This window comes from Pundamilia nyererei, unplaced genomic scaffold, assembly GCF_000239375.1.
Source record: "Pundamilia nyererei isolate P.nyererei 1_Seehausen unplaced genomic scaffold, PunNye1.0 scaffold00125, whole genome shotgun sequence".
Taxonomy (NCBI): domain Eukaryota; kingdom Metazoa; phylum Chordata; class Actinopteri; order Cichliformes; family Cichlidae; genus Pundamilia; species Pundamilia nyererei.
The window spans coordinates 548,535-572,586 of NW_005187526.1; the positions used below are offsets into that span (position 1 = coordinate 548,535).

The 24,052-nt window shown below is 41.2% G+C and overlaps 1 protein-coding gene across 3 annotated transcripts in view; it reads left to right on the forward strand.

Moving 5' to 3' along the window:
* vps13b (vacuolar protein sorting 13 homolog B) overlaps positions 1–24,052 on the forward strand; it is a 293,873-nt gene that overhangs the window by 256,242 nt on the left and 13,579 nt on the right. For all 3 annotated transcript variants that reach the window (XM_005742923.1, XM_005742921.1, XM_005742922.1), the window contains exons 47-54: positions 7,796–7,951; positions 10,861–11,127; positions 14,415–14,498; positions 14,696–14,871; positions 17,589–17,759; positions 20,705–20,912; positions 21,938–22,126; positions 23,127–23,273. In XM_005742923.1, the coding sequence (XP_005742980.1) occupies positions 7,796–7,951; positions 10,861–11,127; positions 14,415–14,498; positions 14,696–14,871; positions 17,589–17,759; positions 20,705–20,912; positions 21,938–22,126; positions 23,127–23,273 (1,398 nt within the window). The remainder of the gene's footprint in view (positions 1–7,795; positions 7,952–10,860; positions 11,128–14,414; positions 14,499–14,695; positions 14,872–17,588; positions 17,760–20,704; positions 20,913–21,937; positions 22,127–23,126; positions 23,274–24,052) is intronic.

Consider the following 24,052-nt stretch of genomic DNA (forward strand, 5'->3'; position numbering starts at 1 on the left):
TTATATCAATTATATCATCCTCTACATCAAATCCTGGGCCTTGAAATGACAACAAAGGCTCTTAAGCAATGGCGTGCAACCCTTTTTTGTGCAGCAGAACCGTTACTGACTGATCATCACATGAAAAACGTGTTGGTATGTTTCGATTACCTTGGGCCACATGTTGATGACAGAGTTTTTTCACTTGGGTTCCCAGTTTTAACAAATATATCAGCCGCCATTGTGCTGTGATTTCAGGTACAGAATAGGGTTCCTCACCACAGCTGATGTTTTTATAAGGTGTGGAAAGGATACAAGACAGTGGAGTTAAACACTGATAAAGAATATAAACCATTAAAAATGTTGACAGTGTATCAAAAGCCTTTTGATCTTTGATCTACACTAAAATGCTGTTTAAAGCATTACAGAAGCGTTAAATCCTTCTCTTAAACAAAAATGTAATTAGTATTACACTCAAAACACCAAATGAAACCTCCTCACTCAAGTCCCAGTTCGTTTTTCTTTTTCACTAGAGAAATGGAACATTTTGGATGCAGTAATTGTGCAAAATGGCACTAAAACTAAGTTTTGTTATTTTGATCAGCTCCTTGGTTGAATGCACTTGTACGACTAACAGTATTGGTTTTATGTGGCCTCCATGGTAGGACGTCATCCAATGAATATGCTCTTCAATGCTGAGGACATCACTCCAGACAGGTTAGCTGTCCTAAAAGAGTTGACCTCAGTTAGCCCCTCTTTCTGTGCTTAATGCTCCTGAACCAGCCTCCTTCTTGATTCTCTACTAAAGCAGACCATAGGGGAGGTGCAGGTGAAGACTGTGATTATTAAGGTCCCTCTGGTGCTGCTCTGGGTTCAGCACCATGGACAGCACCTGGTGCTTTATGGCTAGTCCCACAGGAGCACCACTGGGTGGATGCTGTTTATCCAAGTGGCCTCACACACATCACTCAAGACCCTGAGACTCGGAAAGGCCTCTTTTCACCCAGAGAACCGTCGCTCACTGGATGTTTTCTCTTTTTGGATCCTTCTCTGTAAACCCAAGAATTGGTTGTGTGGGAAAATCGCAGTAGACCAGCAGGTTGGCCTCACCATGTTTACATGACTAAATGCTTTGAGTTGCTGTCACATGATTGGCTGATAAGATGTTTATCATAATGGGCAGTTTTAAGTAATAAGGTGGCCAGTGAGTGTATATAGACACTGAGGTTTATGTCCTGCTGATGGGTTTTTAAACGTTGACTTACATATCCCAGTGCTGTGCGGTTTTTATCCTCCTCTCAGACAGAGCTCCTTTTGTCAGTTCTCTTCATTTGGTTCAAGCACTTGCCGCGTCTGCATCTCCTGGAGACTTGAGGCCCTGCATGTCTAAGATGCCTTAGTAAAAAACCAAGGGAAAACTATTGAAGTATGTTAGTCAAGCATAAATCTCTTAATGTCCCTTCTGTCAACCACGGACCCACACAGTGTCTTTTCTCTGAAGCTTCTTCGAGCTCTCAAACCGCTTCTTAGACTTGCAAATCTGAGCTTTGATGTTGTGCTGCTTTGCTTCTTTTGTCAGAAAGAGGGAGCCAAGGAGGAGAGAAGCATTACAGACAGCTGTGAAGCCACCATAATTCCCTCATGTTACATGGGTTAGCCCTCACTGCCCTGGCATGGATGCTGTTGTGTCTTTCGCTGTCGTAATTCTCTTTTAATACATATTCTTTTTTTAAAGGGCAAAGTAATACGTATTCTTTTGTTTTGTTGTCTGGATAGAAACCTGTTTCTCATTTGTTAGGTGGCCAGCTAGCTCCCTGGTCCCAAAGTAATTTCCCCAGACAAGACGGGCCTCTGTTCCACATCCCTCTTTTTTCATCTCTGTCTGTATTATATTAAATAAGATAGGCACTACAGAGACTTGTCAAGCTATTTTTAAACTTTTGTCACATGACATTGAATTCACATGATTTTAATCAGCCATCTAAGACATGCCGCAGCTTCCTCAGGCCTTTTATAGAACCTTGTGTGCAAAGCTACTGGTGTTGATACCTCTGCTCCACATGTCTCAAATCTCCTATTATAGTCTGAGAGAGATGAAATAAAGGAATGGCATTAATGGGGAGACAACCATTGACCACTGCAGCTTTGTCAGCCTGTCTGTGTAGCATCGAAGAATGCCAATTGCATCTCCGCTGCAGACATAGACTTAATTTGTATTGTGTGCACCCAAGCACATTCCTGTTGAGGACAATAGACAGATAGTGGTTATAGTGGCAAGAGTGAGTCATTCTGTCTAGAGTAGCGCATGGGTCATAGGGTATATGGTGTTTTTTTTTGTGTGCACATTCATGTGAATGTCTCTCTAAAAATCTCTCTCAGAGAGATTGATTTTATGTATGTTTTACCATTTGTGTTTGCCATTGATTCCTATGTTGGTCCTGACACACACATTATCAAAGCAGACACTTGAGTGTTTGCCATATGAAGTACGCAATGAGTCTGTGTTTACCAGGAAGTTAACAGTCAGTCCTTTGGCTGTGACTGACAGATCTGTTACTGTCTTTTACAGGAAAGTTTGTTGGTAATGATTTTCTCCTGGGAAAAGATTAAGCGATGAACTGGGCAGTAGACATGACATCGTTCCCATTAGGGAGGCTGATGGTTTGATTGACTCATTGAGTATAATTTACAGTTTAGCAAGTTGGGGGTGGTAATTCTCAGAAGTTAACACCACTAAATGTGTTGGTCATATGTTTGGCTTCTGCATCTAGTTTCCATGGTAATCTAAAATGTGGATGATGTGATTTCAAAACGTTTACATGGTGTTGATCTTGTATTAAGACCATACTTGGTCTCAGTGATATTATGTGTGGTTTTTATTTCATCCTTCTGTCCACTCTCTCTGTTACTTGCAGATTAGTCATAATTTCACCAAACTCTTTGTTTTGAAAACATATGTCAAAGCACCGTTATTAAGTTTAGTGGGTGCACAGTGCCCGTGAAGACCTGTCGTTTTAAAGTTTTTGAAGCCTTTTTTATGCAGGCCATCTGTGGCATTAAAACAGAAAAGGAACTTGCACTGACTTAGCATTAGGGAATTTACTTCAACGCAAGATATTTGCTAATGTTACCATACTCATCTGGTTCACTATAAAACCAAATTCAGCTTTAATTCATTAATTGATTCAAATGTCTAAAAATTTACTGATATTTTACATATCATCCCCCAGTAAATGAATAGAACAGATGAACTGAGGTCATTTTAAAAATAAGGATTGGATTTAATACTGTGGTTTGTGACTGCCTGAAGTCTGTCAACCATGGATATGGTGGGATGTTTCCACCCTTCAGATGCTTGGATAGGCCTTCAGTTAGGCAACCTTCAGTTCCTGCCTGTTTGTTGGTCTCTTTGTCTTTAGCTCTTCAGTACGTAAAATCTTGTTCTACTGGACTGAGATTGAGTGACTGACTTGGCCATTGAAAAATACTCAATTTCCCTGCCTTTAGAAACTTTTGAGTCTTTTTTGCAGTTTTGGGTCATTATCCATTTGCACTGTGAAGAGCTGTCTGATCAGTTTTGCAGCATTTGGATGAATCTGAGCACAGAATATGGCCCTGTACACTTAACAGTTGATCCTGACACTTTTATCAGACGTCTAGTAGCCTTATGTGTGTCTCCAGGTGTCTCTTGATTGTAAACTTTGACAATGACGGTGATTTTAAATGTTTTTAAATTTCAACGGACAAGCACTCCTGCCTTGCTTGCCCTGGTAGAACATCACTGGACCTCACTGTATATTTACTTTGGTTGAATCCTGTGTAGATTTAACCCGAAAGTCCGGTTTAGTGTAGAGGCACTGGCACTTCTCATTGTGGATTTTTTGGATGGAATGTATTGCTTTATCTTCTTTTTTGTTTAGTTTTTTTTTCTTGAATGTGGTAAAGTAAGTAAACAGTGGTGAGGTGATCATTTATAAACCATATAAAACTTCAGCTTTAATATATGGGGAAACAGTGACATCCCACACAGCAAGTAGCCAGTCTGTCACTGAAGTTTCCAAAAAAGGCAGAAAAGAAAACACCGAACAGAAGATGGTCAGATTGTCATGTCCCAAAAATGCTTCACCAAGCCTGACCGTTTCAGTCTTCCCAAAAATCGTAAGACATCACCAAATAGTGTGGTCATTTTGGAAAAATCCAGAACACCCATATTTGACCAGTACAACTCAGTTACAAAAACATTTAAGCGGCATGATCGAAGATGTCAGAGTAAAAAACAGAGTTAATGTAGTTCAAGCAAGAGTGACTGAACCTATTTTAATATCTGTCAGATGAGTCATCACCATGGAGCCGAGCTGAATAATCGGTTGCTAAGTTATATTAGCATATTTGGACAAACATGTCACTCATCATTTTGATATAACCGGGATGTACTGTCAGACCTAAAGACATATGACTAACTTACAGTAATTTCCAAACAGTCAACACAGGTAATTGTTTGATTATTTTAATGACTAGAAAATATGTTTACTTAAAGTGTTTTATTTATCTATCAGGTCAAATAAAAATTGAGGAATTTGGATAATTGCTTGTATTTTGATTATGTTGTGACTTGAAGCCAGAGTTATTATTGGAAACTAAAAAAAACAAGACATTACCGTGGTTAAAATCTACGCACCATAAGTGACACATGGCAGAATATTTAGAGTACATCAAAGTGCTGTCAGAAAATAGCAATAGTTTGTTAACATCCACAAACTTTCAATTATTCCCATGAAGATCACTCTTTTAGCATAGTTGGAGCCTTCCAATGTGCTGGAGTGAAGCAGTGTCCATCATCTGCCATAATCACACTCTCCCCCTGAGGATTAAAGGGAAATGAAGTGAGGGTGAGATTTCAATTTCACATTTCTTTCACACTCAATACCCATCTTGGGGAATTATCACAATATAATAAATGGGTCTTCAGTTGTTTTTGGACAAAAAAAAATCTTCTGCTTCGGGCCAGCTGCTGAAAGTGAGTGTTGGAGTTTCTTGTTAAAATATTTATTTCTAGATGAGATTCATATTTAACTGCAGGCTACAGCACAACCTCTGGTTTTTGTGTGATATTTTGTAGAGTTGACATAGATATATGAGACAGTTACATGTCGGGGGGGGGTTAACAATGACCCTTTAACTTTTACTCAGTTGTCAGTTTATTTCACCTTGGCATACCGGCCTTGTCTTGTCAGTTTGCATCACTGGGCTTTTCTCTCATTTCGAGCCCTGGGGTGTATGTCATCATTTTGTTTCGTGAGGTCAGAGATCTTCAAAGTATAAAGCAGTTGTTATGGTTTGTCAACATGCCTGGGGTTGCCACAACTCATATGAAAAAAAAGTATAAAAGATGAGCTCTTTCTCTATTTAGGGTCATCTCCACGTGTTACAGTCGTCTTTTGCTTTTATTTTGCACCTTGCTCCCTACAGTATGTGTACCAATAAAATTCTATATAAAACGATACATAAAGTAAATCAAATTATTAAGCTAAGTTGACTAATTAAAGAACAGTCTGATTAATAAAAAATGTTTTTTGCCTTAAATAAAATCTTTTTTTCCCCATAAATGCTGAGTCTCTATTCAGTTGAACACGGTTGGTGTAAGGCGAGGCTTAATCCGTGTGTATAAATCGGTCACATGTGGCTGGCTGGGTTTTCTGTGTCACAACAGTTGAATACGTCACAGAGAGGCAAAACAACTTCTTATTTTTCATTCTTGTTGTCCTTACACATCCAGTTCATATGTGTCACTGCTGGGTTTTTTTTCTTCTACTGCTTGAGTCAGAGACATGATGAATTAAAACAAAAGCAGCAGTAACTGTTTGAAGTCTGAGGAGAAATGTTATTATGACTTCTTCTTTAGAGGTCAAGTTGAGCCACAGGCATGATAGAGTGCACAGAGACCGGGGGAGGAAGGGACTGAGAAGGTAAAGCAGAGAGAAGTGTTGAAATTGCAAATCCATCCTCACACATGGTGCTGACGCACGGCAGAGGTCTCCAGTGGCTTCACCATCACAAGATTTGCAAGGTTTGGGCCGTTATTGTCACCTGTCTACTCTAATGAAAGTATTATAATATAAATACTGAGTTCTAATCTGTAGGACCTGAGGTGAGCTTTGAAGTGAAAAGGTATCAGTATTAAGTCATGGGAGTAGAATGCCAAACACATTACAGTTCATTTCTCAATTTTCCTCAGATCACAATATTCTTAGCTGGGCTTGATTATGAAATTGTGTGTAATGTAGTAAAGGCTTGGTTCGGTAATATAGTTCTCCACCTTAAGGCTTAAACTTAACCTCTGCCACCTGGCTGTTAAGACCCCTCTGAGTACGTGCACCAAGTAGGAGATCTCAGAAATGTAACTCATTTCCACGCAGCTGACAGCGAGGATGACAGATCTTGTAGAGAGTGAATTCAGGGTTTGATTAAGAATGTTATTGTAAAGAAATCTGTCTTCAAACACTAAGAAAAGACTGCAGTGCTGAGAAGCACATAAGGTCTTGACCAAGGTCCCCCCGTGCCCTTTGACCTCAGGAGTAATTTGTTTTTCTTTAAACACATTGAGTAAATGTTCAGCATGTTGAAGCAACTACCCAAAGTGTAAATGTTCAAATTTTCAGTGTTTCAGTCTGGTCGCTACTCCTCTGGGGGATCACTGACCCCGAATCTCACTCTGCTGCTTGCCCCCGCCCCATCTGTCTTGATAGTCCCATGACATGCTTTGTCTTTCTCATGTTTTCTCCCCTTCCTTTTCAACTGTTGCTAGTTTGATGTTGTGCTGGCAGCAGGGTTGACACAGAGTTTCGGTGCTGTAGAAAGTCAGCCCCCCTGCCTCGGGAAGGGGAGAAGGCTTTAGATCTCCTTCTGTATTTATGATTCTGCTCCTGTATTATGACCAAAATCTGATGAGAAGAATCATACTGTTTGACAAAGGAGTTTCCTTATCATGCAGCTTTGAGCAACTTCAGATAAGAAGTGGACAGATGGTCTGCAGCACAGGTGTGATGGGCATTTGGCCAGACCACTTGGTTTTTGTACTGAATGTTTGTGGATTTAGGTGGAGGCAGCACCCAGTAAATGCTGCATCACTGCATCATGCATTAATTAAAACCCAGTCAGCTAATTGCAGTGTGTATTTTGTGTATCGGTGAAAGCAAAACAGCACTGTTCGGGCTGCCTCTTTACATATTTCTAGCCCTGCTACCATGTCGAGGCGCACAGTTTAAGGAATTATGGGGAAAATGGTTGGGGGGAAATTGTCACCACTCTAAAGTTGTTTGACTGTCAAAAGAAAGGAAAGCATCTGTTTATTACTGTTATCCTGAGCCTGTGTGTTTATACCAACCACACACATGGATGTGCTCCACACTGAAGTGATGGATATGCAGCTCAAATGGTTGGGGGCCAAAATATGTGCCTCTTATTTAGATGTGTGGAGAAAAGAGTCTTCCACATTCAACCGCACAAGTACACACGCACAAACAATCTGGTCACTACACACACTGCTGTAATAATCTTCCACATCAGCTGTTTTCCACCAGCCAGTTTATTGTGTGCGACCTTCCATTTGTGCTTCCAGCAGCAGCAGGCCTGTTCGGCAACAGTAAACAGGAACTTTGTTGTTCTTTTCCCCCCCTACCAGAATTTCCCAAACAGAGTCCTGTTGTTTACTTGCCTTTTGATCGGGGTAAATAAAGGGCAAGAAGGCTAACCTCTGATGTCTGCTAACTTCTGTCTCTGTTTTTGTGTGTATGTTCTGCTCTGTGCTGTCCTCCAGCTGCTGCACATCTGCATCGAAGGATGGGGGAACTGGCGCTGGTCAGAGGCCTTCAGCGTGGACAACGTAGGGACTCTGCTTAGGACCATTCAGTACAAAGGACGCACCGCCTCTCTCATCATCAAGGTCATACAGCTCAATGGTGTCCAGAAACAGGTACTGTCACTTTTTAGTAATTACTCCTTTACTGACTTCTTTGTTTGTAAAGATTGAAATAAAAGAAATATTACTCATTGGCCATGTAGTTGTTATGGCGGGTATTTTCCGATGAAGGTCAAAGGCTTCCAGAAAGTTAAACATCTTACTTTTCTTGTCGTTGGATCAGAGTTAATGTGAATAGATTTTAGCAGATCTTTATAATTAACTGCAGCGATAAAAGGAAAGATGGTGAACAGCATTACCAACCCCCAGATTTTAATTTGTAGAAGATTCCAGACGCAAGACTCTTTATAATTGACAAGCAATGATTTATGGCCCAGATACACCGCAGTAACAAAACAGGACCAGAGTTCTCAACATAATCAAGAATATAGGGATCCTGCAGATTATCTTGCTGCTAACCTGTTAAACATTTACACTGAAAGCAGGAACATGTTTGCTGCATTACGCCTGTTGATTTCTTCTATGTGACACAAAAGCCTGGCTTTTTTCCCAGCACTCATTTCAGGATGAGTGCTTTTTAATCTCCTTTTTTTCCCCTGCTTTTGTATGTTATGATTTAGTAGTTGCTTAGCTAACAACAGACTGTCTTTGTCAGTTTTTGTAATCTGTTTTAGAGCAATAAAACAAAAGCTTATGAACTTTAAGCCATCCAAAAACACAATGTGTCCCATCAATCCACAGAGAAGATCACAGCAAATCATAAACCAGCATAAACCAAATACATACACCAACTGTCTTTTTTTTTTTTTCGCTCTAAGAAAAGGAATGAATCATGCTGGAATTTTTCCACAAATAAAAAGCAGAGTCTTCATATTCCTGAAAATGCAGAGATGCCATCAGATTGTAGCTGTGACACTTTGTTATGTAAACAGTGTCAAGTGTCACACACATCTCCCACTCATCCTCCAGACAAAACAGACTCGGCTTCTCACATTCCTTCTACCATCTGTCCCAAACTTTGATTACATCTTGTTTCCATTGGATGCAGTGATAGAGTATGAACATTGGTCATATCCAATTCACAACAAAACCCCCAGAACGGGACGGCAGCTGCCACTACAGAGAAACGCATGAGTATACCTCAGTCTGGGTTTTCTTTTGGGAGGGTGGAGTTCGTCCTCAGCGCCACACCATGTCCTCTCCGTTACCCTCTTTCTTGCTTCTCTATGGTCTTTCATTGTCACCTTTTTAGTGTTCATATTGGCACCTATTGTTAGAAAAGTTTATAAAGTGTATATTAATCTCCCTCATACAAGCCCATGCGCACATGCGTCTGCACATGGATGCGTGATTGGGAGAACACTTGTAAAAGCACGTGCATTAGGCCTGCTACTGAAAATTACTGTCAGGATCACTTAAGCCATTGATTATTTTTTGATCAGTGGTTCATCTTTAACATGGAAACAGTGAGTAAAGCTTCATGTTGTTTCCATTACAGTGTGTTCAAAAAGAGAGGTGAAACAAAAAAAAATATTTTTCTCTATGAAACCAGCTTTCTCTCATTTTTGGTATGTGCTGATATGATAGTCTGTAGTTAAATGGAAAAGAGAGTTTTTCACAGGACTTACGAGCCATGTGCTGTTAATTAAATGGTCTTGTTTAACTGATCATTGGCAGCTCCGAAGCATTCATTGCCGCAATCCTCCCAGAAGCAGACATCCCAGCAAATTCATCGAGTGCAGTGCTTGAAGAACTACAAAAAACCTTCAAAAGCTGTATCTCAAACTCTACGGACATCAATTAGCATGTTAAAGGTTAAAGTTCGTGACAGCACAATTAGAAAAATACTGAACACGTATGGTTTGTTTGTTAGGGTTGCTTGGAGAAAGCCTCTTCTTTTCTGCTCTTCTCTCTGAAAAAGAACATGGTAGCAAAGTTACTATGTTTCAATTGCATTTGAACACTCTGCAGTACTTCTGGAGTCGTGTCCTTTAGACGGAGAAGACCAATGTTGAGATGTCTGGTCCCAATGCCCAGGATGACACATTTGGTTGTGTTTGGTTTACCATCTGTCAAGCACAGTGGTGGAGGGGTGATGATTTGGTCTTATTTTGTGGACACAGGACCCGGGCACCTTACAGTCAGTGAGCTGTGAGGTCATCTGTCCAACAGCTAAAGCTTGGCCCAAATTGGGTCATGAAACAGGTCAATCTACAGACGGAGTGAAACAGAGCAGAATCGCTGGTCCAGTCAGAACTCAACCGGATTGAGGGTTTTTTTTTTTAAACTCACTGATTTATTTATTTATTTTTAATTGGGAATCCAGATTTTCCATGCACATGCATATACTACAAGTTTTTTTTAAAAAGCACAATAAGATGTTCCACACACAGAGTACAGTATGTGTGTGTGTGTGCGCGTGCACATATGTGTTTACATTGATTCACACATAAGTCATTTCCGTTCCGTTCAGTAGAGATTGTCTGATGTAAGGGTGTGTGTCTGTGTGTCACCTTTGAGATGTGGAATAAAATGCAAATTAAGATGTGAATGCAATGGTTTACACATCATTTAAAGTAAAAATACTGCAAGAAAGAGAAAGTTTTTTTAACACACCTCTTAACTTCTCTGTTTTGACGTTATCATTACATTCTTTTTTTATTCCTGTTTAGTACAACATCCAAAAACTTGTAAAAATGGGGGATGTATATGAATTGTTAGTGATCTTAAACTGTAAGGCAATGAGGAAAGTTACCCTTTATAAAACAGCTGGGAATCGGAAATTATTCAGGTAGAAGTCAAAGCTGATCTTAGTTGGAAGGCGTCTTTTTGAAAACCGTGACTTTCCTACATTCCCAGTGACATGTTGTAAAACTTATCTCATAATTATAGAAGTTAATTATAAGGCACTAAACATCTTTATTTCTAATTTGGACAATTCTGTCATACAACCCTCTCCCCAGGTAATAATCTGTGGGCGGCAGGTCATGTGCAGCTACCTGACTCAAGACATTGAGCTGCGAGTGGTGCAGCACTACGTGGGGCCCGATAGCCAGACGGTAGTCAGGGAATACTGCGACTGCCTGGAAGCAGGAGCCAAGCTGCCATCCTATGTGCTGGAGGATGCAGAGATGACAGAGCTGTGTGTAAGGGCTCGAGGAGACGATGAGTGGTCACAGGATGTTCAGCTGGAACGGAGGGATAAGAGCAGCAGCAGCTTTGTTGTACAGGTAACACAAGTAGAACTTTAAGTAAGCCTTCCACATGTCCAGTAAAGCTTCCCACTTAGTTTCCCAGAGTCTTGTCTGTACATGTCTTTACGATCAGAAGCTACATCAGTTACAATTTGTTGCGTGTGCATACTAGCAGATTAAAATGCACACGCGTGCTCCACTGTGCCTGGAGCACGCGTGTGTGTCCAATTGCAAGCTGTTGAATGTGCTAGCCGTGCACACAAAGTTTCTCTCACACATTGCTCACACCACTACTTCTGACTGGCTCTCCATCCACACAACATGTTTGGAGCCAGTGACTGGACCACCAACTGTGACCGGATCCTCTTCTCCTGGGTGGCCACAGTGGCAGCGCTTCCATGCTGCTACTCACTGTTAGAGAACAGATTGAGATCTTCCCCTCAGATAGGCTTACAAAGACCCTGCAACCCATAACCCAGCCATGTTGAGAGGTAGAAAATACTGTTTATGCTCTCTCATAACAACGTTAACCATAGACAGGAAACACTAGCTGATATGTGGGCACAGGGAAAGGCTTTGAAGGCACTTTCACACCACTGGATAAGCGCCAGCTCCATCCCTGCTGTTCTTGCGCTTGCTCTTTATTTTTCTTGTGCTTTTTTCCCTGCTGTTCTTGTATTTGTTCTTTATTTTTGTTGAACTGTCTTTCTTTGTCTGCCTCTCTCTTTTTTATTTATAAGCCTCACGCTGTTAACAGCTAGCCATCTACCACTCCAGCTCCTGTGTATGTGTGTGTGTTTTGGAAAAGGGGGTCTGAACATCTCTGACTGCACTCCAGCATGCACTGTTATCTTTTTTCGTAGGATCAGCGATTCATTGCACATCTGGATGGCTGGCTCCAAAGGAGAGAGCTGCCTGAACTAGTAGCTGGGTTCTTAGATCTCTCTATCTGTGCCTGTCTCCTGCTATTTCACTCGCTTGTTTCCTCCCTGCCTTTTACCCTCTCGCCCACACACTGCCTCACTCATCTATCTTCTAGTTAACTCCTTTCTTTACTTCATCGTCTGGCATCAAGCCTTTCCACCTGTCCTGCATCCCTCCATTTTCAGTGTTTGTCTTCTTTTTTTCTTTTTTTTTTATCTGCCTGATGATTCCCTGTATCAGTAATCCATCTGAGGTATCTCCTTTTTCATATCTCATCTTCCTCATCCTTAAATCTTATTTTCAACATTTTTTAAACGTGAGCTTTAGAGAAAGCACAGAAGGTCATCGCGACTTTATCCCAGTGGTGAGCATTTTTTACTTGATCACTGTAGAGCATCTGTTTGCCAAAGTTTTACTCCCTCATCCAAATAAGTCTATTTTGCAAGGGTCTGTATATTAAAACTGAATGTTCACCCTGTCTCTTTGCTCTGCTCTGCTGACCCTACCAGTAAATGAAGTCCCCAGGCTGTCATAAACTAAACCGCTTGTAATGTGACTTGGCATCCCAAGACTTTAATGAGGAGTGAAGAGTAAATGGGACAAACACCAGTGACACATTAAGAGTGCTTAGTGTTTGGTGGGCACATTCTCAGCCTTTAAATCTTGCAAAGATTTAACTGACTGTAATGGGCCACTATCTGGCACTAACAGTTGTCAGTCCTCACAGCCATAGTATTGTGTTGCAGGGCTTTAGGGAGACTTAACATTTAACTGCTGAAAGAAGCCAAGAAACAAAGATTTTTAGGACAAAACATCATTGATGGAGGCAGTAAATATCATGCCAGGGGGTAAAAAAGGAGCAAAAGCATTAAAGTTTATCCAGTTTATTCATATTTTACATCTTAACCACCCGTGTAAATTTTAAATACAAGCATGTGCCATTATTAGAAAAAAAGATTATTATTAAAAAAGTATTAAAATAAAGGTCATTTTGAATTTGATGGCTGCAACAGGTTTCAAAAATGTTGGACTAGGGTAGCTTCCCCTTTTCCTTTAACAACAGTCTGTAAAGGTCTGGGAACTGAATAGATCAGTTGCTGGACTTCTGGGTCGTATTTTTCATTTCGTGGTGCGTCAAATGTTGTCAACTGGAGAAAGATCTGGAGCACCGGCAGGCAGCCGGACTTTTTTACTGTGAAACCATGCTGTTGTAATAGATGCATATGCAGTTTAGCATTGTCTTGCTGAAATACACAAGGTTTTCCCTGAAATAGAGGTTATATGGATGGAAGCATAAGTTACTCTAAAACCTTCTAGCATTCATGTTGCCCTTCCAGATGTGCAAGGTACCAATTCTATAGGTAATAATGCACCCACATACCATCAGATTCATCCGACCACAGAGCAGTTTTGCCTCAGTCCATTTTAAATGAGCTTTGGCCCAAAGAAGACACTGGCATTACTGGCTCATGTTCACATATGGCTTCTTCGGTGCGTGATAGAGTTTTAACCTGTGTTTGTGGATGGCACGATAAACTGTGTTCACAGAAAATGAATCTGGAAGTGTTCCTGAGCTCCTGCAGTGATTTCCATGACAGAATCACTCCTTTTTTTACTCCTGAGGGCCTAACCAACACAGGCATCTATTATTGATTTTCAACCTTTTGCCTTGCTCCCTGAGATTTCTCATGATTCTCTAATTCTTTTGATGATACTGCATGAAATATTCATAATCTTCATAATTTTACATTGAGCAACATTATTCTGAAATTGTTACACAATTTATCGATGCATTTTTTTTGCAGATTGCATAACGAAGCCCATCTTTTCTTCTGAGAAATCCTGCATTTTTGTATCCACTCACATTACGGCCCTGTTGCCAGTTAACCTAATTAGTGCAAAATGTTCCTGCAGCTGTTTCTTTTTAGTACCAATTAGTTTTCCGGTCTTTTGTTGCCCTCTGCTAACTTTTTTGGGACGTGTTGTAGCCATTAAATTCCAAAAGAGCCAATATTTTTCTTAAAATGGTGCATTTTCTCAGTTTAAGCATTTAATGTTTTCAGTGTTCTGTTGTGAATAAAATATGAGATTATGAGATTTCATTTGCATTTTACACAGCGTTGCAACTTCCCATCAGTCATAAAAGGCTCAGGGGGAAGTGTCATCATCCCACTGGGTGGGCAGGCAGCCAGGCGGGTGGCATGAACACCCAACACATAGATCAAGAATGAGGCGACATAGAATTTTCAAATTCATATCATAGGAGCATTTGTTAAAATGCTCAATCTAGTTCAAATATGACCAAATAGCAAAGTCAAGGTCAGAGGTCAAGTTTGTTGAAAATCCTTCAGGCTTCTTTGGTATTGATATCTTCTAACAGCTAGTTTGTTTCCTTTCAGGTGCCTTGTTCTAATGGCTCATTGCTTTATGTTCTGTGCACGCTCATCACAATCGAACCCAACTCTCATATGCAGCAAAGAGTGGTGAGCATCTGTTACAATATTTACCGTTACAGAACATTTTAAACCTTTTTGTTTTGATCTCTGGGAACTAAGTAATTATCCAACACTTAAGATTAAGAACTTTACATTTTTGGTGTAATCATTATTTTTCCTGATTTAGTTTTCCTCTCATCAGTTTGTCTTTTCATTGATTGTTCTGTATGAAAACCATGTTCCAGGTGGTTTTCAGTCCACTGTTTGTCATGAGGAGCCACCTGCCGGACTCTCTAATCGTGCATATAGAGAAGAGGAGCCTCGGACTGCGAGAAAGCCAGCTAATACGTGGACAGGGTCACCAGGAGCCCCTGCTAAACACGGAAGCTGACCTCACCCACCATCTCACTTTCCAAGCCAGGTAAAAAAAAAAAAATGCATTGGTCCAAAAAAGGACATAGTAGTTCAAGTAATGTCTAATACCTTTTAATGCTTAAGATCTATGAAACACTATATAACACACCTCAGCTTCACAAACATGTTACATGTTACAATTTCTGCACATCTGACATCCCTCCTAATGATGGTGGTAGGCTCTTGCGACGATGCAGTTTAACCTCATATTCTTGTCATTTGGTCTTAACCAAAACTATTCTCTTCCAGCAGACATTTTCAGTGGCCAATTTAGTTGTTGTAGTCCTTTTGCACTGCCTTTATTGTGCACTGCCTAGACAAAAAAAACCTCACCACATGGCAAATAGGTGAGCACCTTCCAGTGGTTTTTAGGTGTAGGTTTAGCAACTTTATGTGCCTAAAAATACTGAATGACAGGGTTTTTCAGTGTATTTTTCTTTCTCATGACAGTGGCAGGATTTGTCAAGATCAAATTGTGAAAGAGTGGTTCAGGGAGCATGACATATAATTTTCACACATAGCCTGGGAACGCACACAGAACCAACACACAGAGGAAGCCACCTTGGCAAGCAGCTGACACATAGCTTCAATTCTGACATTTTAGGCGGGGCCGTCATTGCACCTCATTTAGATAAAGCCCCAGCAAAGCAGGTTTTTTTTCAGTAGTTTGTGTGTGTAGAAATAATACTTTTTTTATGTCTATGTTTGCATGAGGTAAAAAATGTATGCGCACTAGCCCGGTGTCTGTGTGTGGTCCGTGCCTGTCATTGTCTTGGTTAGAAATGTGCCAGTGTAAGTGTGACAGATGCCACTTCATCATGGGCAGAGGCTGTCACATACATCATTGCTACGCCTATTACTCGCCCCAGTTTGTCCTTATGTGTTTGCACATATTTCCCACAGCCTCTGTGTAAGAAACCAATAACTGTACAATTTATCATTGTAGCCAAGTCCATCAAAGAAATGCTAAGAAATTCATTTGTATTTTATCTGTTTTATCTAGCATCACCACTACACCTCATTTCATGTCACATATATATGTACATGGCATGTGTTTTGGCGCATGGTGTCGTTCAGTAACAGAAGTGTTTATGCTTCAGTGTGTGTGGCCCCAAGGGAAATGGCTACCACATGCACATATTGTTTTGTTGTTGCTTCTACTATATTTGTTATCTTTCCAAATGTAATTTAAGTTGTTTTATGCAAATACATAAGGGGGGGTGCTGGGTGGGGGGGTCAACCTTTTGGTAGCAAGTGGTGGTGATCTGAATAAACAGAGTAAACGTTGAGTGTAATTGACTCTCCCTGAGAGATTTTTTTTTTTTTTGCTGTAACTGTTGTGTTTAGATATCTGGTCACAAAGTTTGTTTTGATTTCAGCTGCCATAAAGGAACCGCAGTGGCTGTACAGTGACTGGGAATGTATTTGGCCCCTGCTGTTGAAGATAAATCCTTTTCAGTTGTACAAAAAGCAAGCTCAGAAAGAACTAAGTGTCTTGTCTTTCTAGATTGCAACCACAATGCTCCTCGTGTTTACGATCCGTCCGCTGCCTAAACCGTTTCAAACCGCACAAACTTGCATACTCTCCTCTCCTGTCCCCCGCAGCTCAATCCATCCCTCATCCCTCTCCATTCTCATAAGCACACACTACAAGCCACAATTGTAAACATACACACATTTCGTACAGATGCACACAAGGCCCCCCTTCCCCCCGACCCCAAACCCCTAGGACAGATCCAGTCTGTTCGCTGGTCAACAGCTCATCTTTCCTTCCTGTAATTACGCATAGTTGTGGGCTTTAATGGACGAGGTAGAGAACAGAGCTGTGGTCTCCGCACAAGAGACACAGACAAGTCTTAACCAGAACTCTTATGTCCTGCTCTCCTCGTTCTGGCCACCACATTAGAAGATCAAGAGCTACAATCAGAAGCCTCTTCCAGTTTTCCCCCTCAGGAACTGCTCTGGATGAGAAGCTTCCCGTCAACACCTTGTCCCTCTCGTCTGTCTTGCCCCAGATCCATAAGCAATAGCCCCTGTGTTCCCTTTATAGCACAATGGGCTCTATTAATAAACTACTGCTCTGGGGTAAGGGGCTGCTTTGCTTTGGCCAAGTGGAACTGGATGCTGCCCAGATAAAGAGAAGAAGTTATTAAACTGTTGGATTTTTTTTTCTCTTGTTGTTGCAAAGCCATAATTGACCAGTGTCTGGGACCTAGGTATTCAGTGGGGTTATTTACTGCCATTTAGCTTTTTTTCTCTGATCCTTATGAGTTAGTGTTTGTAAGACAAGACTGCATGTCATGAAGAGGAGTCCATAACAAAAGGCAGATTGAACCCGCTTCAAGGTTTCAGGGCAAAAGTGGAGTGTAGCTAGGGGTCACTTTAATTGCATCGAAAAGAACAATGGGAATAGTCAGATGTTGTCAAAGGATGTCTTGTTTTATAGTGAAATAAAGTATATTTGAATTGTTTCTGGTGTAAAATAACATACTGCCAAGCCAGATTTGCTGGTAAAAAAAGATTTTGTGTCACAGGCAGCGCCTTTATTTGTTTACTTTTATCACACTTTCACTGAACTTGATATCTCCTAATCTTTGAGTTAAATCAGCTGTGTCTTGTGTCTTATCAAATCTAGGGTGTCTACTTTCTCCATGAACACACGTCACAGTCACACGCTGTTTGAGGAAATTGTAATGATTTTATGTTTGTGCTTTCTCTCTTTAGGGAAGATGAAGATGCTTCGCACTGCGCTGTGCCCATCTCCACCAGCCTAATCAAGCAGATACTGAATAAGACCGGACACGAGGACAATCCAGAAAACATCTTGGCTGATTTCTATGGTCCAAAGAGAAGCAATGAGCCTCCATGGCCGTATCTCCTCAAAGACGCTGACAGGTACTCTTTGCATTGCACTGGCTGGTAGATTTGATGTGGGATATATGTTTGCAAGGGTACAAAGTGCTGTGAATATTTCTTTACCGGCAGATGTTTTTTTTTCATTCTCTACTTAAAAAGAGTTTTCTTTCTGTTCATTAAGACACCTCGTGATCTTTTTAATAAGTAGCATCAATAACTCTTTTTCATCCCTGTCATGGCTCTTTTGTGGCTAGCATTAAATTTAAAGTTTCATAATACGCAGCCCACCAGTGTGTTATTTTTCTAATGCTTAGCTTCTTACAGCATTCCTCCTCAAAGCAGAGAGTTGTGCAAGCGAGCCTTTATTGAAAGAAGCTTCTTTTTATTGCTCACTCTTTGTTCTCATAATAAAACGGTTAACTGCAAAGACAATGCAGAGCCATGCATCAGACATTAGCAGCAATACCACTGCTGTCCCCACAGACCGGAGATTAAGGCTGTCATCCTGTCACAGTCCCACTTTCTCACACAAGTGAGAGGGTCTTGCATTTGGTTATGGCTTGGCCCATCTCTGCAGAGCATGCATCGTATATACACTTGTATGTGTATGCCTGCACTTGTGTAAATGTGGCCCGTGGATGAGTTTACGTATAGTGTCAGGCAGAACACACATGGGAATCTGTCTACAAATGTCATTCTGGGAATCATCTTGATAGCAGCAGTAGGAGACGCAGCCACATGCTCTCCCACAGGCTCCAAGTTACAAAGAGTCCCAGCGGATCTGCTGGACATGTGGGCCATATGTCTGCTTGTGGTTGCCTTGGTTTCCCTACACTTGATACATATGCAAACACACACACACAGATTGTTGCTATGCACATGTGTGTATACACACTTATACCATTGTGTTGCACTTACACCACCGTACACATCGCTCACCTTTAAATGTCACACACTGCGTCTGTGTGGAGGGCTGGTATCGGGTGTTAGGTTTCTCTTTGAATCGGGCCTCTCTATTTTTCCTGAGAGACAAAGTCCAAGGCCAAAGCTCACTTCCCATCATAGAAAGCGGCAGTTTGTCTAATCTGTGAAGGAGCATCGGGAAAAATGTTGAGGGAAAAGGGGGATGTCATTAGGATTAATAGCTCTGATTGCTGTCTTTAAACACACTCAAAACTTGGACAGAAAGCTAAAGCCACAGTTTAATTTGTATATTATTCTTTAATGCTGATAATAGTGATAGAGTTTGCTGTTTGGAAATAGTACTCTGTCTTCCTGGCACAGTCAAGAAACCAGACCAACACCAAGCAAGCTCCTTGGCAGGCAGTGTGTAAATATTGTGCCTTAAAAGGGCAAAGGAAGTTTGAAGTGGTAAATGTTTTTTTTTATTCTCTTTGTTGGGTTTTTAAAGGCAGTGGGGCACCTCCATAATCATTAAAAAAAAACACCTTTTTGTGGTGCACTCGAGCTGCTATGTGTACGGGTTTTGAGAGCAGCAGCCTCTCAAAATTCACACTTTTAAAACCCTAATCTCCAGAATCACTGGGGTTAGACTAAAGCTGCTGAGCACATTATTTTCCATTACAGTTTTGTGATCTCTCCAGTATGATTTATGAGCCCTGCACTTTTTTGTCTCCATCCGCAAGGTCAGTGGTGCATTTAACCACACACACACTACCATAAACACCAGTAAATGGTAAAGAAAAGCTGTTCCCAGTGTTTTTGGTCCCATTTCACTGCAGTCAGTCTTTGGGTTTGTGACAAGTTTGAGCTGACAGGTTGGTAGGTTGAGCAGAGTCCAGGCGGCCTTGTGGGAGAGAGAAGACTGGTTTGCCTTTGATGGCTTTGAACTTCAGAGTAAGTCTGAGTTTGTTTGGTTCTCTTCTGGCACTCAGCACTGTTTAGGGCTCACAAGATGATGATTACCATGAAATGAGTGCCGTGTCAGTGAATTAGTGGAAAAATGAGTCTGTCTGTCTGCCTGTTTGTCTGTGTCTCAACATGCCCATGTGTGATCCCAAATGTCTTGTCAACTGTTCTCTGGATCTGTTTGTATTGCATAACTTGTTTGCAGACCACTTCTGTCTGTGTATTTGTTTAGCTTGTGTGACTGCTGTCAGTACATTATTGGTCAGCACGAGGTGTGATCAAAAAGTTCTGAGAACAAGAACAAAAAAAATCAAAAGCCTTTCAAGATTTCAATTTGGCGTATCTCACGTTCGAGGTCAGTGACTCATTACACCACTGGACTGTTTTCAGCAAAGCTGCTATTTTTAGATCTCTCAGTGGAACTGAGAGGAATGTCTCTCAGCACTTGAGCAGCTGCAGTGGGTGCTGGTACTCCTTCCACGTCTCAAAATGGCGATCCTGCAGCTTAACGTTCATCTGAGCTGCCACTCCGAGTCCAGATGATTTTCTCTGAACGTTCTTCCTCAGACACTTCAGTGCGCTACAGCTCTGCATCGATAGTCTCAGCCGGGGGTCGAATTCATAATACACAACCCGATCAACGCTGGGGAAAAATGACGAGCTTGCTCTCTGTATCGCTCCTCACCTCACACCTTAACCCTTCACACAAATGTTGGACCTGTTTGTTTGTTCTCTGCTCAAATTTGAGATCTATGGTGACATCACAGTCAGTGCACACAATCACTGATTATAAGCACAGTTGAAGTGGTTAGAATGAGACAACCAGGAAACTGTCTAGAAATAGCAGGAGCCTTGGAAGCTGCCCAATCTGATATGTCAGATTTGCCAAATTTAAACCATGTAAGGTTTCCATTTTTATGGAGTGTTTTGATAAAGTTGATCATTAAGACTGAAAGGGTGAGACATTTAATTCTTATACGGTGCAGCAGTGCTTAAAATACTTTAGTGTAAAATGATGCAAAGCTTCGACTCAAGTGACCATTTTCCTCAAATCAACTTCTCCATACTGGGATTCTGCTGGAGCGATTTATCCAAGAAGTGTTCTCTTCCAACAGGTCAGTGCTCGAGCCTCTTGCACAATGGGACAGTCCTATGCAGGTGAAGCTCTCCTGCTGGAAACCTGGTCTAAACACACTCCTGGTGGAGCTGCTCCCCTGGGCCTTACTGGCCAATGATTCCCAATGGGATCTCTGGCTTTTTGAGGGAGAGACCATCGTACTGCAGATACCAGCCGGCAAGGTCATTGTACCGCCCAACTTCAAGGTAGAGTGCGACAAGATCTTTGTATGCATATGGGAGTATGTAAATGTATATGGGAGTTGTTTAAACACTCAAAGCTACAAAAGATAAAAATGGCCCTAAAATCTCCTTATATTCCACAGATTCTGTATCATAGCCTTAAAGATCAGTAAGAGTCCAAAACAAAGTGTCAAACTTTCATTTATTACTTATTTTTCTTCAGCAGAAGTACATTTCCAGTAAAACTCATTCTTATTTTGAAAGACATTAATAGACTGTATTGTACTTGCCAACGTCTTTGTGACATCATGACAATAGTCGTAATAATTCAGCAAATATATATTTTGACATCAGGACATGGATGTCTTTTTGTGGCATTAAAGCCATTATTATGGAACCAGCTCTTTTCTCACTTCAGTCTCGACTAATAAGCACAAAACCTGAGATCATTCACCAGAGCTGCATTACAACAATATTCCCTGCCTAAGTCTTTAACTGCGGCCAAGCTCTGTCACCGTATACTGCAGGCATGCATTCTCACTGGCTTCTGAGATCAGAAAGAACAGCCTGCAGATGGTTTTCCCCCTTTGGAACGTAACACACACACACATACGCACATTTCTCTGTCAGAAACCCAGCGCTAGGCGGGAAGGCAGTGTATCAAAGAACAAGACCTAATATGGTTCAGCACGAGGAAACAAAATAAAAAGTTGTAAATGTGTAATAGCCTGTGAAATAGAAACAAATACATCGTTGTTTCCATAGCAACCTCCTATTTATCATGGAGCGACACGTCGAGAGAAGACAGTTGCAGCTGCAACTCTCACACCGGATTGGTTTAATAGGAGAAGGCTGGTGTTTTGATCACTAGTAATGAATTCATACAGTACTTTGCGAGGACTGTATGAATTGATATACAGGAGCACTTAGTTGAGCTTTTTGGAGAGAAGTCACAGCTTCAAATTTGATAGTAAATTTTTTGATGCTTCCTTCATTCTCTGTCTCTTGTTGTCATTCTCTAACCTGAACTCCTGTTCATTGCAATCCAGGAAGCATTCCAGATTGGTATCTACTGGGCCCAAACTAACACTGTCCACAAGTCTACAGCCCTGAAACTAGTTCATGACCTAACTTCTCCTCGGTGGAAGGAGGGATCAAGCTCAGAGGTGGTCACTCTGGATGAGGAGGGATATGTTGAAGCTGACATCACACTGGGAGCCTTCCCTGGTAAACAGAAGGTGAAGGAAACGTCAAAGCTTTTTTTAATATACAGTCGCTCACTGGGAAAGTGAAATAGTTTGTTAAAACTGAAGTGAAGTTTAGGCATATTTGTCAAGAAATGTTTTTAATTTGGGGGTTTTGTCCATATATCTTAGGTTTATTTATTTTCTGCCAGTTATTGAATTACATTGTGGTTTTTTCTTTCTTTTTTCTTTTCTTTCTTTCTTTTTTTACAAAGCCATAATGTGGTTTGAATCAAAAAGTTCTGATGAATTATTAGGGAGGCAAGTGGAAAAGAATACATAATTCTTGAAGAAATAATTGTAATATATTTCCCAAATCAACAGAGCTCCTACCAGCATGAGAACTCACCGGCTAATTCGATAGATACACGTTTAAATGCTTTTTGAAACAAATGTCTAATCAGCCAATCACATAGCAGAAATTCACTGTGCTCAGGCACGTAGACACGGTCAAGTGGATCTGCTGAAGTTGAAACCAAGCATCAGAGTCTAGAAGACAGGTCATTTAAGTGACTTAGAATTGATGCCAAGTGAACTGGTTTTTCAGAAACTGCTGATGCACTTGGATTTCCACAAACAGCCACCAGTGGGTTTACAGAGAATTATGTGAAAAAGAAAAAGCAGCCAGTGTTTAGCAATATCCTGGGAAAAAATAACAAAGTTGGAGGCAATGGTGAAATTAGAAAGGCAAAAAACATGTGCATCTCTGAACACACCTCCTTGACATTGGAAGCAGGTACCACACGCAGTGCCGCTCCATCCTGAGAACTGTAAAATAAGGCTACGTTTAAACACGTTTCCCTGTCTGATGAGTCTCAATCTCTGCATAGGGACAGAATATGGAGCGTTGACAGCATGGATCCATCCTGCCATCTATTCACCATTTGTCGTCCTCGTGACCACATGATGACTTACAGATCTCACAAGAAGCAACGTTGTTACTTTCTTTAATCATTTATCGCTGACAGCTTATTGCCTGTTCTTTCCTCCGTAGCTGTGTCAGTTCTGTGTGTCATCTGTGGTGAGACATGGCATCCAGATCTTGCAGATAGAGGACAGGACAATTCTTGTCAACAACACTCCTTACACTATACACTACAGGCCCCTGCTGAGTGACCACGCACTGGCAGCTGATGACCAGGTAATTTGAATGCATGCTTTTTCCTGTCATAGGGAGGGAATGAAGGTTTCTCTGAATTCGGTTTATCATCTTTCACTTAATGAGCTGAGAATTTTGGCAAATGTTAAAATGTGAAACACAGCAATGCAGGTTCAGTATATTTTTGGTATGTTTCAGACTAGACAAGGACAATTCATCATACATCACAACACCTGACCACATCCTCAACTGTTAGCTCTTACTCTAAAACGGTGTAAATGTTTGGCCCAGAGTTTCATTTCACAATGCTACTTTCTATCCTTGTGGCATTTGTGTGTGCTTATGGTCCTGCGTCATGTCTCTCCTGTCTGCCTGCTCAAGTTCCTGAAGCTTCAAACATACATTTTATTCCCCATGCACATTGCAAACGCAGTGTGTCTACCCCAGCACACATACCCTGGGATGTTGCAAGCCGTTTTCCATCAGATCATGTCCCAAACCTTCCCCCAGCCCCCTCTCTCCCTCTGCCGTTCTCACCATGTGGCAATGGCACTTCATAGGGACATTAGACAAACACCCAGAATTGGATGCAGGTTTCCTTCCTGCTTTCATCTGCTGCTTGTCCCTAAAGAGGGCAACAATGTTGTGATGTCATTTAACAAGCTTTCAGATCCCCTTATGGAAGGATGGCAAAGCTTGCCAGTTGCCACTAATTGACTGAAAAACCTTTTAAAAAAAGAGCTTAAGAAACTAAAGAGCGGGCGATGGGCTTAACAATAACACAGACCGCAAACAAGGCTAGGAATGCCTTTCTAGTTTGT